Raw genomic sequence first — 15,122 nt, forward strand, 5'->3', positions numbered from 1 at the left:
AAAAATTATTGATGGAAAATTCCTCGATTGGAAATACGAGGTCTGCATTTTTTTCCAACCCTCAAAGCAGTTCTGATATGCACTGGCTTATAATTAATGCATTGCATCATTATATTTATATATGATATATTTTTTAATGAAAACATTTTAACAAACCTGTCATGACAGATGTTTTTTTGGCTACAGCCCATCCAAGAGATCTCTGGACTGCCATTTTCCATTTAGTATATCTGGCATCCCTCTCTGAAAAAAATATTCGATTTGAAAGATTCAATATTTCTACAAATTCAAGTGTATTTCTTTCAAATAAATATTCAACAGTACTTTATTCATGTTAGTAAGTGAATATAAAGCAATAAATTATATAGAGATATAAATTTTATAACCTCAAATATTTATGTAAATCAACATATTATGCAAATATTTTTCTTGTTTCAAATTTTTATTGCTGCGAAATTGTTATGGTATTAAACACTGAAATTGTTGATAAACTTCCATATGACTCCATCACAAATTTTTATGTCATGTCATATTAGACAGGAGATTATCCGTGTAGCTATTAATTACAACTAGATACTCTCAGTTGTTATTTGAAAAAAACGAGAACAATTTCCACATATTTATTCAGTTACCAAATGTGCATCGTAAGACATAATTTCAATTCCCACTCAATTTAGAAATTTTTTTAAAGCCTTGATTGGACACCTAATTGGCATACTCTATGAGAATGTCAATTTGAATTGCTCTGATGACAAACTTTGTGCTCAGTGAATATCAACCAAATAATGGTTGTGGTCGCACATTAAAAAATAAGCCCTTAGTATTTCAATATGCACAAGTTTCAAAAAGACTTCTTAGGTTGGTCATGGAGAGATAGCTGATTCAAAAAATTGATGGCTGTAGCCTTTTCTAAGTTTAGATTCGGGAACTTGTGGTTGCATTCCAAGGAATAGTTTGAAGGACCTTTCATGTTCAGCATTCCGTTTTGAGAAATTTCGACCACATTGTCACACATGAACAATATAACAATCCGTACACTTATAGCTTGTATAGCTTATAAACTCCAGATTTCTCTATCTTGTCCACTTTATCTTTGACATTAATAACGAAATTAGATAACCTGGAATGTAGTCTGAATGTCACTTCCAAATTGGAATATATGGAATATGAAATATGGAAGTGGCATTCAGGCCACATGCCAGTTAATTAATGAAGACAAGATGAAGAAATCTGGAGTATATAATCTTAAGTTCCGGAATGGAATAGTGTTCACGTGGGACAACGTGGTCGAAATTTCTCAAAACGGTATGTTGAACATGAAAGGTCCTTCAGACTAGGTAAAAATTATTAGACGTTTTCAAACCATTCCTTGAAATGCAATCACAAGTTTTCGAATCTAAATGATACGGAGATTTTGCTTGCATAGTGTGCAAGTAAGGGTTGGAATCCTTGGAAATTCATAAGCATTGTTAAATGATCAAATCGATCTAGTTTACTCAGCGGTTTTCAAATTAGTGTAACCACAATGTCACAGGTAAACAAAATTCAGGTACTGAACTGAGTTAAGTACCTCTTGTTATTGATTCCTACAGTGTTTAGTTATATAAGGGCTAACATCAATTATTTTCATTTTCTTGTATTCATTTGAAAATGTTCTTATAGGACGAAACTGCAGTAATGTTAGTTACAAATACAACTGGTATAAAAACATAGGAAGTTTTATTTCTCATTTTTCATGATAGCCGATTCGTTAGTTAAAACAATCGACAAATGCCTTCCTATTTTTGACTAAAGTAATTTCAAATTGGATCTCTAATTTCATAACTAATTATGGATACTGTAAAAAAATCAGAGAGTAACCTCTTTGAGAAAGTGTCTGTAATTTAGTTTACATGATAAATTTCTGTAAATCAATAAATACCCTGCTTGAGCGGTGTGATGCACTCTGGAATCTGAAAAAACTATTCAATAAAGCTCACCACTTTCGGTTGACGTTGGCAAAAATGTGTCGCTAGGCACCAACTCCCTTTCCTCAGAGTTTATATCCCAAATTTCAATTCCAGCAGCAGCTCCTGCAGCCATTGCCGTGCCTAAAGCTGTAATATCTTCAGAATGTGCTCTTATTACGGGTATTCCACTTATGTCAGCCTGAAATAAAACTAATTATTTCCTTGAACAGATTCACATTTAAAATAGAAACCTGCAGTTGCATGAGAAGGTTATTAGTAGTCATTTTTCCGTCAACATGCAGTTTTGATAAAGGTATGCCGCAATCTTTATTCATAGCTTCTAGGATATCTCTTGTTTGGAAGCATACTGCTTCCAGGGCGGCTCTTATAATGTGTTGTTTAGTTGAAAAAGCTGTCAATCCGCAAATAATCCTACAATTATAAAGGTTATCTGTTAACATTTATTTTCAGTATCCACAAAAATTAGAAGAAGAACTACAGAATTTAATGTGTTATTAATTGAAATTCATGAAAATAAAATTTACAATAACCCATTTCGGATTTCCTACTTAAAAACTTTCCCTTTATTGATTCCATCAACTTAAAGGAATGCTGGAGGAATTTGACTAATTACTCCTACTTAAAATGAACAAAAATCTCTCAAAGTGGTTCAAATTAAAGAGATCTGTTCAAAAAATAAGGTGAATGTTCAAATTTTGCGTGCTACGTACATTCGATTAGCGGTTTTTTTATGTTGGTACACACATGTTGAACATATGTTCACAGTTTAAGCTGTTTAATATGTTTAGTTTGTCGGTGAGAGGCATAAAAATTGCATGTTTTGCGTGTTCGGCGAGTTTCAGCTATCAAAAAAATTGACAGTGGCATACGGTTGATTGCACTCTGAGTCAGAATTTTTTTTACAAGTAGTTCAAGCTTTTCACAGAACGTCGAGAAGATGTTAATGACGACGCTCGTCCTGGACGCTCCAGCACATCAACAACCGATGAAAATGTTGAGAAAGTGAAGAAAATTGTTATGGAGAATAGTCGAATCACTATTAGAGAAGTTGCTGAGGATGTCGGCATATCAATTGGCTCATGCTATGCAATTTTTTTGTAATATCAGGCATGAAGCGTGTGGCAGCGAAGTTCATTCCAAAGTTGCTGAATTTTGACCAAAAACACAATTCATGGGTATATGTTTATGACATCAAAACCAAAGGCCAATCGTCCCAATGGAAGATCCCCAGAGAGCCAAGATAAAAAAAATCACGCCCAGTTCGATCAAATGTCAAGGTTTTGCTCACATTTTTCTTCGATTATTGTGGCATACTGCTCAGGAGTTCTGGCCACATGGTCGTACTGTCAATAAGGAGTATTATCCTAAAGTTAAACGACGTTTGCAGGAACTAACACGAAGAAAACGTTCAAAATTGTGCTAAAACAATTGGCACTTGCATCACGATAATGCACCTGCTCACTCGTCATTGCTTGTTGGTAATTTTTGGCCAAAAACAGCACTGCGATTATGTCTCAGACACCGTATTCACCAAATTTGCCCCCCTGTGACTTTTTTCTGTTCCCAAGATTGAAGATACCCATGAAAGGACGATGTTTTGCAACGATTGAGGAGATAAAAGCCGAACGGCTGAGAGAGCTAAAGGACACCAAAAAGTGCATATCAGAAATTCTTCGGGGATTAGAAAAAACGCTGGTGAATAAATATTTTTTGAGAAACATGAAAAATTCACTTTTTTAACAGATCTCGTAGATCTGTATTCGAATTCTTCATAACTTCTTGACCTGGTCCAGTACATCACCAGTGTACCTTCGAAAAATGTTGACTGTAATTAAAACGATTCTATCATACTGAAAAACTATTCTCGATGCATTTTTCACCCACAAGTATCAATCACAAAGAGAGATTCATTTTTTTACAGTTTAGGAATTTATAAATTGTTAATTTTCTATTGTATTCTATTGATTGTGATTCAGCTCAAAAATAGAATATCCAAATGTTTATGAAAATCTTTTCAAATCATGAAATGTTCATGATTTTCTCATTTTACATTTGGTAAAGCTTACTGTTAAATTATCTGAAAATCAAACTTGTGATGATCGACTGTATTGCCAAACATGCGCCAAACTAATTGACTGTTATGAGAAAACAAGTATGGCCGAGGCACTAGTCAATCTAATCATAACATTGATGAACTTCAAACATGACTCAACTTCTGACGGAAGCACCAAACTCTTCCGAAGGTTCGAAATAGATGAACACTTCAATCTAGCAGACCACTATTATAATTTTCATGCAGTCATTGTTCACTGTGGTTCTGGCGTTGAATCTGGTCATTATTACGCCTTGGTCAAAGGCGAAACGGACTGGTCATGTCACTAAGAGTTCTGGCGATGTATTGAAAATATTGGAGCCTCTGGAGTCACCCTACATTTTGTTTTATGGGACAGAGGACATTGGCAGATCAAGATCTTTAGATGATATGGTGCTGCAGGTTTTTCCGGGTTTTTTTGCAGCTGAGAAAGCGAATGCGCCACTGGAATCAATAAAGTCGCGGCGGAACGCCAATTAATTTTTGTTGTTGTTTTATACTTTCATGAGTGTTGTTGATATCTTATTAGCAAGTTTATTTCTATAATAATAATTAATTTTATGAAATAATGAAATTTGGTATTTGTATTAAAATGATATAGAAATTTTCATTTATAATCTAAGAGAACAAAATTATTTTTATTCTCAAGCACTGAAGACGTTGGATTGAAATCGCTGTACATTATATTCATTTAAAAAACGGTCATTCTCCAAAGGATAAAAACCATTACATCAGATATCAATCAATGAATCAATCAATCAAAATTGATTCATCACCTGAAGGCAATTGCATATATTGTTGATTTTAGAGTCCAAAAACAATGTATTCATGAACTAATACCAGACAGCGCTGTTTCGACCCAACATAGGTATCATCAGTGATGCTAGGCTAAACCACGAATGCCATGCTGGACCCAACCGTCCTTAAAACACAAGTCCGAGTAGTAATATGCGATGAACTCTCCCTTACGACTCAAAGATAAATGAGGTAAATGAGGCATTACGAAAAAGACAACACATACAAGAGCTGCAGTGTTATAACAACGAACTATTTAAAATCTATAGTATTACTAAAATTAAACAATACAGATATCCAAAAAAAGATTTTTTCATTAATCTGCAAAGGTTTGAGAAAATCTAGAGCAGCCATCATACATCATTTGGTTCTATCAGAGGTCAAAGCGAAACTGGTACACTTTTCTTACAGCTGGGAAGATGGTAAATACTTTGAAATCATTTCACTCAAACTCGTGGAGAGGAAATGTGAATTATGCTCTTCGAAGAAAAGACTGAGATCATACGGGGTCCTCCAATTTCGGAAGACCAAGAGCAGTGAATTGGCGCAGTAGTAGCGCCAACAACCAGATATTTTTCTTGTGAGAATTTATCTAGTAGAAGGTGGCTGCTAGGTAATATGACCGACAGGACTGTGAAAAGCCACAATACTGCCTAGTGAATCTAGGAGATATCAACGTAGTCTACCTAGAACACGTAGCTTATGACCACAGTTGTCGATGCCGAGAAAAGGAAGAAAGGTTGTCAAGAAACACTTTACATTGTTTGAATTGAAACATCATAATGACATTAATTCGCTTATTTGATTAAATCCCAGCCAAAGGAATCTTGTTTAAATTGAAAGGGTTATATTTTTAGGAGTGATTAATTTTTGGGAAAGAAAGTTTTTGGCTTTCTACTACTCCAACTTGATACAAACATGTGGGAATGTCCAATGTTTATATGAAAATAGTAGGAGGGCTTTTTCTTCAAGTTTGTGTCTGAAAGTTACTTCTTTGCATGATCTACACATTTATGTATAGAGTTACTTCTTTTGAAATTGATTGCTTCCTTCCTTTCTTTGAAAGATTCCCATATTTTTGTATCAAGATAGAGTAAGTAGTAGAAAGCCAAAAACTTTCTTTCTCAAAAATTAATCACTCCTGAAAACATAACCCTTTCAATTTAAACAAGATTCCTTTGGCTGGGGTTTAATCAAATAAGCGAATTAATGTCATTATGATGTCACCGATGACATGAGTAGATCAAACTCATTCCGTGACATAAAGTCGTAATTTTATTAATGAATTGTGTGTTTTTTCATATAATGTTTTCCAGATTGGTACTGAAGAGCCCTAAAGCGGCGTTCCCACGAGGCGTTAATCACGACAGTGAACCACGCTTTCGTGAAATACACTTCTGTGTGAACGCATAGTCGTTAAACTTGCTTTCGTGAGGAACGGCGCACGACTCAAGCGTGGATAGATCAAACCTGTTTGATTTTCAGTCGTGATATACCGTTCGTGAAGCCAAGATGTCGTCACAGCAACGTGGCATTATTAAGTTTAACGACAGTGAAACTACGCGTTTTTTGGAGTTATACGATGGAAAAGGTGTTATATGATCCAAGTTTGGAGGAATACCGTGATAGAGATTTACGAGCCGCCGCAGCTAAGAGAATAAGTCATGAATTAAATATTCCTGGATTTGGACCAAAAGAAGTTGTAGCAAAATTCAAAAATTTAAGAAGCTCTTTCTGTCAGGAGTTAAAAAAAATATCAGACAGTGCAAGGTCTGGAAAAGGTACAGATGACATATACAAGCCAAAAGTATTTTGGTTTGATCTGATGAACAGTTTCATTCGTCCGTTTGTTCAACAGCGACCCACACAATCTTTGTCTAACGTTTCTAATTTTAATGAAATTGGTTTTTCAAACAATCTAAATTTACTCACGAGTATTCCAAAGGCATTTTCCACTACACGTCTTGCTCTTGACAATCGATAATTGTAAATCCTTCCTGCAGGGGTTTAATTGCGTCGACTGTAGGGTTTCATTATATACTTTTTTAACGGAAATGCATCATCAGCCAAAATAACGAAATTGTTTGGTATGGCTAGTGAGTTTGTTTCTAAAGCGTTGTACAAAGAGCTATTTTGAAAAATTCCTCCATCTGATCCTCTTCCTTTCGCTCCAACATCAACATATAAAAAACAATAATCAGAACGTGAACGGCACGAACCCCCCAACCGTGTGAACGTTTTATAAATTCACACTTTCGTGAGTGTCACGAACGAAAGTTGACTAGCGTGGTTAACTGTCGTGATTAACGCCTCGTGGGAACGCCGCTTAAGGCAAGTGTCTTACGGCGAAACATCAATGTCTACCAGTGAGGATGACAGTATTCCATGTAAGTGAAACTTTTACCTTTCATTTAGTATATTGTGTAGGCATCCTGTGAATGATGTCTGATTCAATTCCATAACGAATGTTTGGAATGCAAACTGAGAGATATAATTCAGTGTTCACATAAAAGTATTTGTTTCGAAAGAATGTTTCTTTTGTGTAATTCAATGTTTGGATGAAAGTAGCTGTTTCAAGAGGGCTTTTTTTTTCCAGTTTGTGTCTGAAAGTTCTTTGGAAGATTCACCCATTTTTTGTATCAATATGGAGTAATAGAAAGCCAAAAACTTTCCCAAACTCAACAATGATTTTTCTCTAAAGACTTTACAAAATCGCATATTTCATCATACAATAGTTTCTTCAACTGAACACATTTGGATGTGATGTTCAATTGAACACACCTGAACACGCCTTTAAAACAGATTTTCACCTCAAAAATCGGCTACTTCTATCGTATATAGAAAAGGTACAAAAATAAGATAAAAAAAGGCATTTGAGAATGAAAATGAAGTTGACCGCTAGCTCAGAGTTGTCAGAAACACTTTCTGAATGTTTCATACATTAATAAAATTTTGAAAAGGATATATAGAGAAAAGGTTTCATCACAAAACTTGAAGTATTACCTCAGTTATTAATTTATGGTAGGTAATTTGAAATTTGAATAGCGTCAATAAAGAAATCAGTCATTTGAGGCTTTTATCATGTAAATGTTGATAAAAGTGAAATGGAGTTTAATTAATATGGTGTACAGTGTACATATCCAACACACCGACGATCTTTCCGAAATCAGATAATGAACATAAAGCAGGCCTTGTGCTTTATTGCATATCTCAAATGTATAACATTTCAATCAAATATCCGAAATAGTCTCATAGATAATAGAAATTAAATGAACTATTTCATTCATACACCAATCAAGTTACATGAATATTTCATACATTCCAACCAGTTGTTTCATATCTAAACTTGCAACAGAAATGTTGGCTAAATAAATGCTGAATTTCATTAGTTTGGACTTTCATTGAATAATACGACTCTACTATGATTCGAAATCTATGAAAGAACAAATAAAATTAGAGTGAATAGCTAAAATATCAATTATATTAAGCAATAAAACGTGAAATGAAAACAGTCATCACCCGAAGACGATTGTGGATACCAACAATCGAAACGTCGTGAAGTAACTTGACTTAAAATCTTTTCGAATTTTTTTAATAAATCCTAATTTAAATGAATTTTGATTTTTTGCTTATTTTTATTCTTTTTTTTCTCTTTACTCTGTAGTCATATTAGACAATGGAATTCCAAACTAATGAAGTTCACTATGAAACATAATAAGGGGAGAAAGCCATAACATAAACATCTTGTGAAAAAAGTTTGCACCTATAAAGTTAATGTCATTATAAAATTTGCTACAATAAAAGAATTTCTATGTATTCTCTAGATGGGTAGAATTGCACATGCAATATAACAGAAGACAGATGGCGTCTTCGTAAGGGAAGATGTCATCGCCTTACGCAGGCTTGTCCGTCAAGGACAGCAATGGTTTAGCCAGGCTTCGTTGATGAGGCGAGACAAAACGGCAATGGCGTTTCTATTCATTTTATGTGTGAGTTGAGTCTGATAAACCAACGAAAAAACGAGTTCCATATCCCGGGCCGTGTTATAAATTGCATGTTAATCAGTAAGAACTCGTTAATCATTATATCGCACAAGTTAGACTTTTGATAGTTGCATTTGTTCTTAGCTTTTTCATTTTTAATGATGATATTTCATGTATCTATAGGTTTATTAAAGTGAATATGTTTTACCAAGGTCGTGACTGCAATTGGGGGCAAAGTAACTCAAAAAAATTGTTCAGTACTGGTATACACACTTTGGGGAGAGAACTTCCCTCTGGGCATGGTTTTGTATTTTGTTCTACGAGTGTAAGACATTAATTTTCCGTCGGTTTGAAATAAAATAACATTGGTGTTGTTTTTTTTTGCATTTGAAATTTAAAAATCACAATTCATTTCATATTTGAGAGCTTCCCTGTTGGGGGAATATTAACAATCACGAAATTAATAATTTTAGGGATACACCAATATTCCTTCTAATACCCAACTGAATGATAAATTACTTGAAGGTTAATAAACAATCCAGCATTAAGAACCAACAAGCACTTCATTAATGACATCTGATAACCTTATTCATGTGAATATCAGGCATATAATTCGTGAGATAAGAAAGTCACAGTCCAATAAGCTTTCCGAATATATAATGGATATTATTATAATATATGATTGATAATTATCAATTAATTATGATCACCAAAATCCAGAATATACTTATAATGAAGAAAAGAGAATTGAAACTTTCTATGTTTTTTACCACTTTTATTTATAACTAACGTTACTGCAGTTTCGTCCTATAAGGACGTTAGTTACAAATAAAAGTGGTAAAAAAACATAGAAAGTTTCACTTTTCTTTTCTTCATTATGATTTTCTACCACGTAGGTACAGCTACATCCATCAATTTATTGACAGTGTATATTTATGAATTATGAATTCCAGATTTTGTTTTCTCCAACACTCGGTAACTTTCAACAAGGAATCTAATGGTATTTGACTTCGAATCTCATTTTCAAGGTCATTTCAGATTCCACTGTGTTTTTTATAACCCCAGTTTAACTTGACCCTTGATCTTACTTTTAGAGTAACTGAGAAACAGCAACGTGGATTCAGAGTGAGTCTTCTTCGCCGGAGTGTTTTTTCATAGCGAGTTCTCCTCGCCATTCACTTTGCGAAGATGTATATACAGATTTCATCAACACTAGACCTAAACACTTATTTGAACGTTAAATTTTCCTCTTTCTTGATTCCAGTATCAAAAATAAAATTTCCATTTTAAAAAAGTTTTGCAAGAATCATAATCGTTCATCTAATTAGGTTTGTGATTACCTACCTACATAAAAGACATTATAGAATAATCTGATGTGCCAGTCCAACTGAGAGTATTAATAGATTTCATCAAGTAACGGGTCAGATTATTTACAATTCCAATCCAGTTGGACTTTTGAATTCCCCGTTGAAAGTTACACAGGATGTGGCATTTTTTGTTTTATCACAAGATCGCCAGACTTCTATTAGCCGCCATGCTTTTCCTCACTCTTTATATTTTATCGAATTCTATATTGATATCGACAGTCCAGAATACAGGATGATAAAACCTCAATAATGAAGACATCATTTGATACAAAGAATAAGAAAAATTTGACTCTGCATTTATTACAACTCTTAACGACCTGTAAACATTTTTCTATTTGAAAAAAAGTAATTAGACTTTTCAAGGATTTTAGGTATTTGAATTTAATGATTTTCTGGAAATATATTATTCATTTTTTAAATACTCGAATGCATTCTTCTGAATAACAATAAAATATAGGAAATTGTTCTCTAAATAGCAGACGAAAATTCTAGAATTCTTCCAATAATGAAAGTTTTCAAAATTGTCAAATTCTGTTAAAATATTTCATGATATATGTAACTAATCTGCTATGTAAACAAATCTTCGAAATAATACAATATGTTTCAAAATTTTCATTGACTATCAGAATAATATGGACATGTGTTCAAAATTGTCAAATTCTGTTGAAATAGTTCATGACATGTTCTAATCATATTTGAAGTAATACAATATGTTCCAAAAATTTTTGGACAGTATTGGATTTCAGTATCAGAATAATATGGACATGTATCCTTTCTCGTAACCTGAATGAGAAATAATTTGTGATCATCATCTTACACCACCTTTCCTCCATGGTGGTTCGATCACTCTCAACTTAGCACTTTGAACTGTAGTACATATAAACTTCTTATCACTTAAATTGTGTCAATAAATTGATATAACGGATTATCTCCAGACAAGGTAATCTAATCCAAGAATATTATATTTCATGCCAGAAATTATATTTACTTTGTGTTTTTGAGAATACCGAATAAAAATGGACTATACGTTTTTACCCACGTGATGTCCCTGAGAATCTTTATAATAGATAAATCTGTGAAGGAAGTATTTTATATACAGTGTGCCCCGCTTTTTATGAATCCACCTTCATATCCCTATTGTTAAGAATGATATATACGTCAAATTCCTTCAAATCAACCAAACATTTGCGGTTTTATGGGATGCAATAGGGTTTATTATTCAGGAAAAGTATATTAGGAGTCAATATAAATGAAAATTATTTTCAAATTCGGATTCAGCACTCTCAAAAGTCCCTACGTATGAAGTCATTTTGAAAGAGTCCGAAATCTTTTTCATACTATTGAAAAATTATTTGATTTTTATTCTTGCTATTGGTAAAAATCGGTGATTTTTCACAAACATGTAGTACGAGTTTTATTAAGAAAATAACCGGTTTAGAAGTTTAACTTTAATCAATTTGAAAGAGTCTTGCATATACATCAAAGAGATTTCAGAGTGAATTCATGTAAAGCTTTACCATATACAAAATTATATTTCTATCATATCAGAATCAGAATGCTTTATTGTCGAAAGAATACAATTCTTGTTGACAAAGTCAGTTGTCGTACATGGATGTATGTTAAAATATAGTTAAAATAACACTTACAGATGTATAAACACAAATAAACACAGGATCTGATCAAATTGGAGTAAATGATGGTACATATATATATACACCCATCCATACATACATATTCACATAATTGAGCCTCAGCAATGACAGATATGGATAATGAGTTCATTCAGATAATTTAGCTATAAAAAATTCATCCAAGCTATAGAAGGGATGATCAAAGAGTAAAACCTTCACACTACCTCTAAATCTATTATAATTCTTGATTTCCCTAATTCTTGCTGGAAGGTAGTTGTATATTTTCAAGCCGTTATATATAATAGAGTCCTTTACGAGGCGACTTTTGGGTATAGGCAACATAAGAGTCGAGTTTTGGGAAGATCGAGTATTGTAAGACGATGACGCTCTTTTACATAGATCACGGTGCTTATGAATCAAACAAGATGTTTCCAATATAAAAATAGAGATCACTGTGAGGATTTGGTGATTTTTAAAGTATTCTTTGCACGATTTGCGACTCTTAATCTTGAAGAGGGCTCTAATGGCTCTTTTTTGTACAACTTGGATCATCTGTAATAAATTTTTATTGCATGCACCCCAAAAAGCAATTGCGATTCAATTAATGCATGGTAGGCAGATTTTGCTGCTGCAAATCCTACCTCATTATTGATGACTCTAATGGCATAGCACCCAGAGGATAGTTTTTTAGACAGTTTTTTAACATGTTCATCGAATCTCAGGTTACTGTCAATATGAAGACCCAAGAATTTTGTGCAGGGGGAATTGTCAATATTAGTTGAATCAAGAATTATTGTGTCCAATTCACATTTGAAGGTTAACAAGTTAGTTTTGGAGATGTTGAGTAACAGGAGATTATTGTCAAACCACGTTCTTATTGTTTCGAGATCACGTTGTATGACATTGTGTAAAGATGTTTCATCACTACTGTGCCAAAGTATAGTGGTATCATCTGCAAATAACGTGAACCTCCCAGATATATTCAAATGGGAGATATCGTTGACATATAACAAAAATAAAATAGGTCCCAGTACCGAACCCTGAGGCACACCACATCTAGTAGCTCCAATACGTGAATAGTGGTCAGTTTTTACCAACTGGCTACGATTCTCTAGGTAAGATCTAAACCACTGCAGGCTAATTCCTCTGAAACCATAATAATCAAGTTTGTCTAACAGAATTTGGTGATTTACGCAATCAAAGGCCTTGGTTAGGTCGCAAAATACTGCCGCGGTTGATTGCCCTTCATTAATTCGTTTGTAGACTTTGGTCATTAGCGCCAATATGGCATCATTCGTATTCTTGCGTTTTTGAAATCCGAATTGATTCTCGCTTAGTATGTTGTTTCGGCATAAAAACCTTAGCAACCTTTCCTGCACCAATTTCTCGATTATTTTGGACAGGGTGGGAATTAGAGTTATAGGCCTAAAGTTCGATGGGTCGCTACTGTTCCCACCTTTATGAATTGGGACCACAATGGAAATTTTTAAAAACTCTTGGAAGAGGCCCAGATTGAAGGATCGGTTTATAAGTTCAGCTAAGATATTAAGAGCATCATCTGGAATATTGTCAAATAGAGTGGCAAAGAGATCGTCAATTCCCGCCGCTCGTTTATTTTTAATTGATTGTATAGTGGCTCTCAACTCTATCGCATCAGTCGGTTCAAAATAAAAATTGTTTTCAACGTAAACATCTGACATATGTGCTAAATAGTCGGAGGGGGGTTTCAAGTGACTTCTGTACCATCTAAGACAACTATAGTCATTATAGGTATCAGGACTCACTGAAATTTCTGAAGCTTCCTTTTTTTTTCCCCGAAGGTCATTCATAATATTCCAACTTACCTTGGATTTATTGTCAGCCCCATCTATTCTGGTTTTGTAGTGGATTTCCTTCGCGACCTTAATGACTTTGCGATAAATGCTTCGATATTTATTGTAGTAGGTATAAAAAAATGGTTCACTTGTAAATTTTCTTATTGAGTGTAGAGATCTCATATTTCTGTCAGATGTTTTTATGCCTTTGGTGAGCCATTGTTTTTTTTCCCTATTTTTCAGTTTTCGGATTGGAAAAGCCTTATTAAAGTTAATAAGGAGAAGATTGTAAAATGCTAGGAACGGACCAGGCGAATTAAACACCTCATACCAGTTAGACAGATGACAAAGGTTATGGAATAATGCGTAATTATTTGAGCTGAAAACTCGACCGAATTTGGATTTAGGTTTTGGAGCTACAGAATTAAGATATAGAGTACCACTTATTGCTTCGTGATCAGATAACCCTGAAGGTAATACCTCATAAGAAATCTGCTCAAGATTACTACATAAGTAGTCAATGTAGTCGCAGAATACTGTGAAATGCGAGTCGGATCCTTAATATGCATTTGAATATTGAACGAAGACAATGAATTGATAAGTTCTTGAGTATGGACAGATTCAATATCAGAAAAATTGATATTAAAATCCCCGGTTATTACAACTTTAGACTGAATATGTAATTGTGCTAAGATCACTTCCAATTTGTTGAGAAAATTGCTGATATCTGTTGCTGGAGCTCTATAAATACTAAATATATACATGTCAATATTTTTGCTATAAATAGTTGAACATTCAAATTGTTTTTCCTCAAGGACGTCATCAAATTTGTCGACTGTTCTAAAGCTGAAAGTATCTGCTATTGAGTTTTTAATAAAAATAATAGTTCCTCCGTGTGATGATCTCAATCTGGTGTATCTGGCAATAGGTGTGTAATCAGGTAAGTAGGCTGGCTCGCCTTCCTTCAGCCAGTGCTCGGTTAGTAAGACTAGGTGCGGGAAATCATGCTGAGATAAAAATATGTGTAATTCGTCGATTTTATTACGTAATGATTGAAGGTTGACAGATATCAATGAAAGTTGGCAGGTTTCCTTGGTGGATCTTCCCCTAAAAAATGTGCGGGAATTTTTGTTTTGCGGTTGTCACTAAAGATATCTTGTTTGTGGTTAGCAAATTTCTCAATTTTAAGTCATCAATTTTTCTCACTAGCTCTGTGACCAGATATCTAGTCGCATCTAGCTTCGAAATAAATCCATTACGTGAGTAATTGGTCAGCCTTATGAAGATATTGCATTCTAGAAAAATACAATTATCCAATTGTAGTAGGTGCAGTTTCTTGGAAGTTTTGAGGTTGTTCTCATAAATCATTTGATTCACATCAACGTCGTATATGTAGGGTTCGGATATAATTACTAGTTGTGTATGACGAGTTTCCTGAATGCGTTAACATTAGTTCTGTTCAACCATAGC

The 15,122-nt window shown here is 34.0% G+C and overlaps 1 protein-coding gene across 2 annotated transcripts in view; it reads right to left on the reverse strand.

Annotated features, from left to right (window-relative positions):
* The window catches only part of LOC111512372 (Glycerol kinase 2), a 32,965-nt gene that overhangs the window by 732 nt on the left and 17,111 nt on the right, over positions 1-15,122 (reverse strand). For both annotated transcript variants that reach the window (XM_023168491.2, XM_023168483.2), the window contains exons 9-11: positions 2,201-2,381; positions 1,980-2,148; positions 157-243 (exon numbers count right to left, since the gene is read on the reverse strand). In XM_023168491.2, coding sequence (XP_023024259.2) covers positions 157-243; positions 1,980-2,148; positions 2,201-2,381 — 437 coding nt within the window. The remainder of the gene's footprint in view (positions 1-156; positions 244-1,979; positions 2,149-2,200; positions 2,382-15,122) is intronic.

This window comes from Leptinotarsa decemlineata, unplaced genomic scaffold, assembly GCF_025532065.1.
Source record: "Leptinotarsa decemlineata unplaced genomic scaffold, Ldec_3_MD MMD2_tig00000035_RagTag_RagTag, whole genome shotgun sequence".
In the NCBI taxonomy this organism is placed as follows: Eukaryota; Metazoa; Arthropoda; class Insecta; order Coleoptera; family Chrysomelidae; genus Leptinotarsa; species Leptinotarsa decemlineata.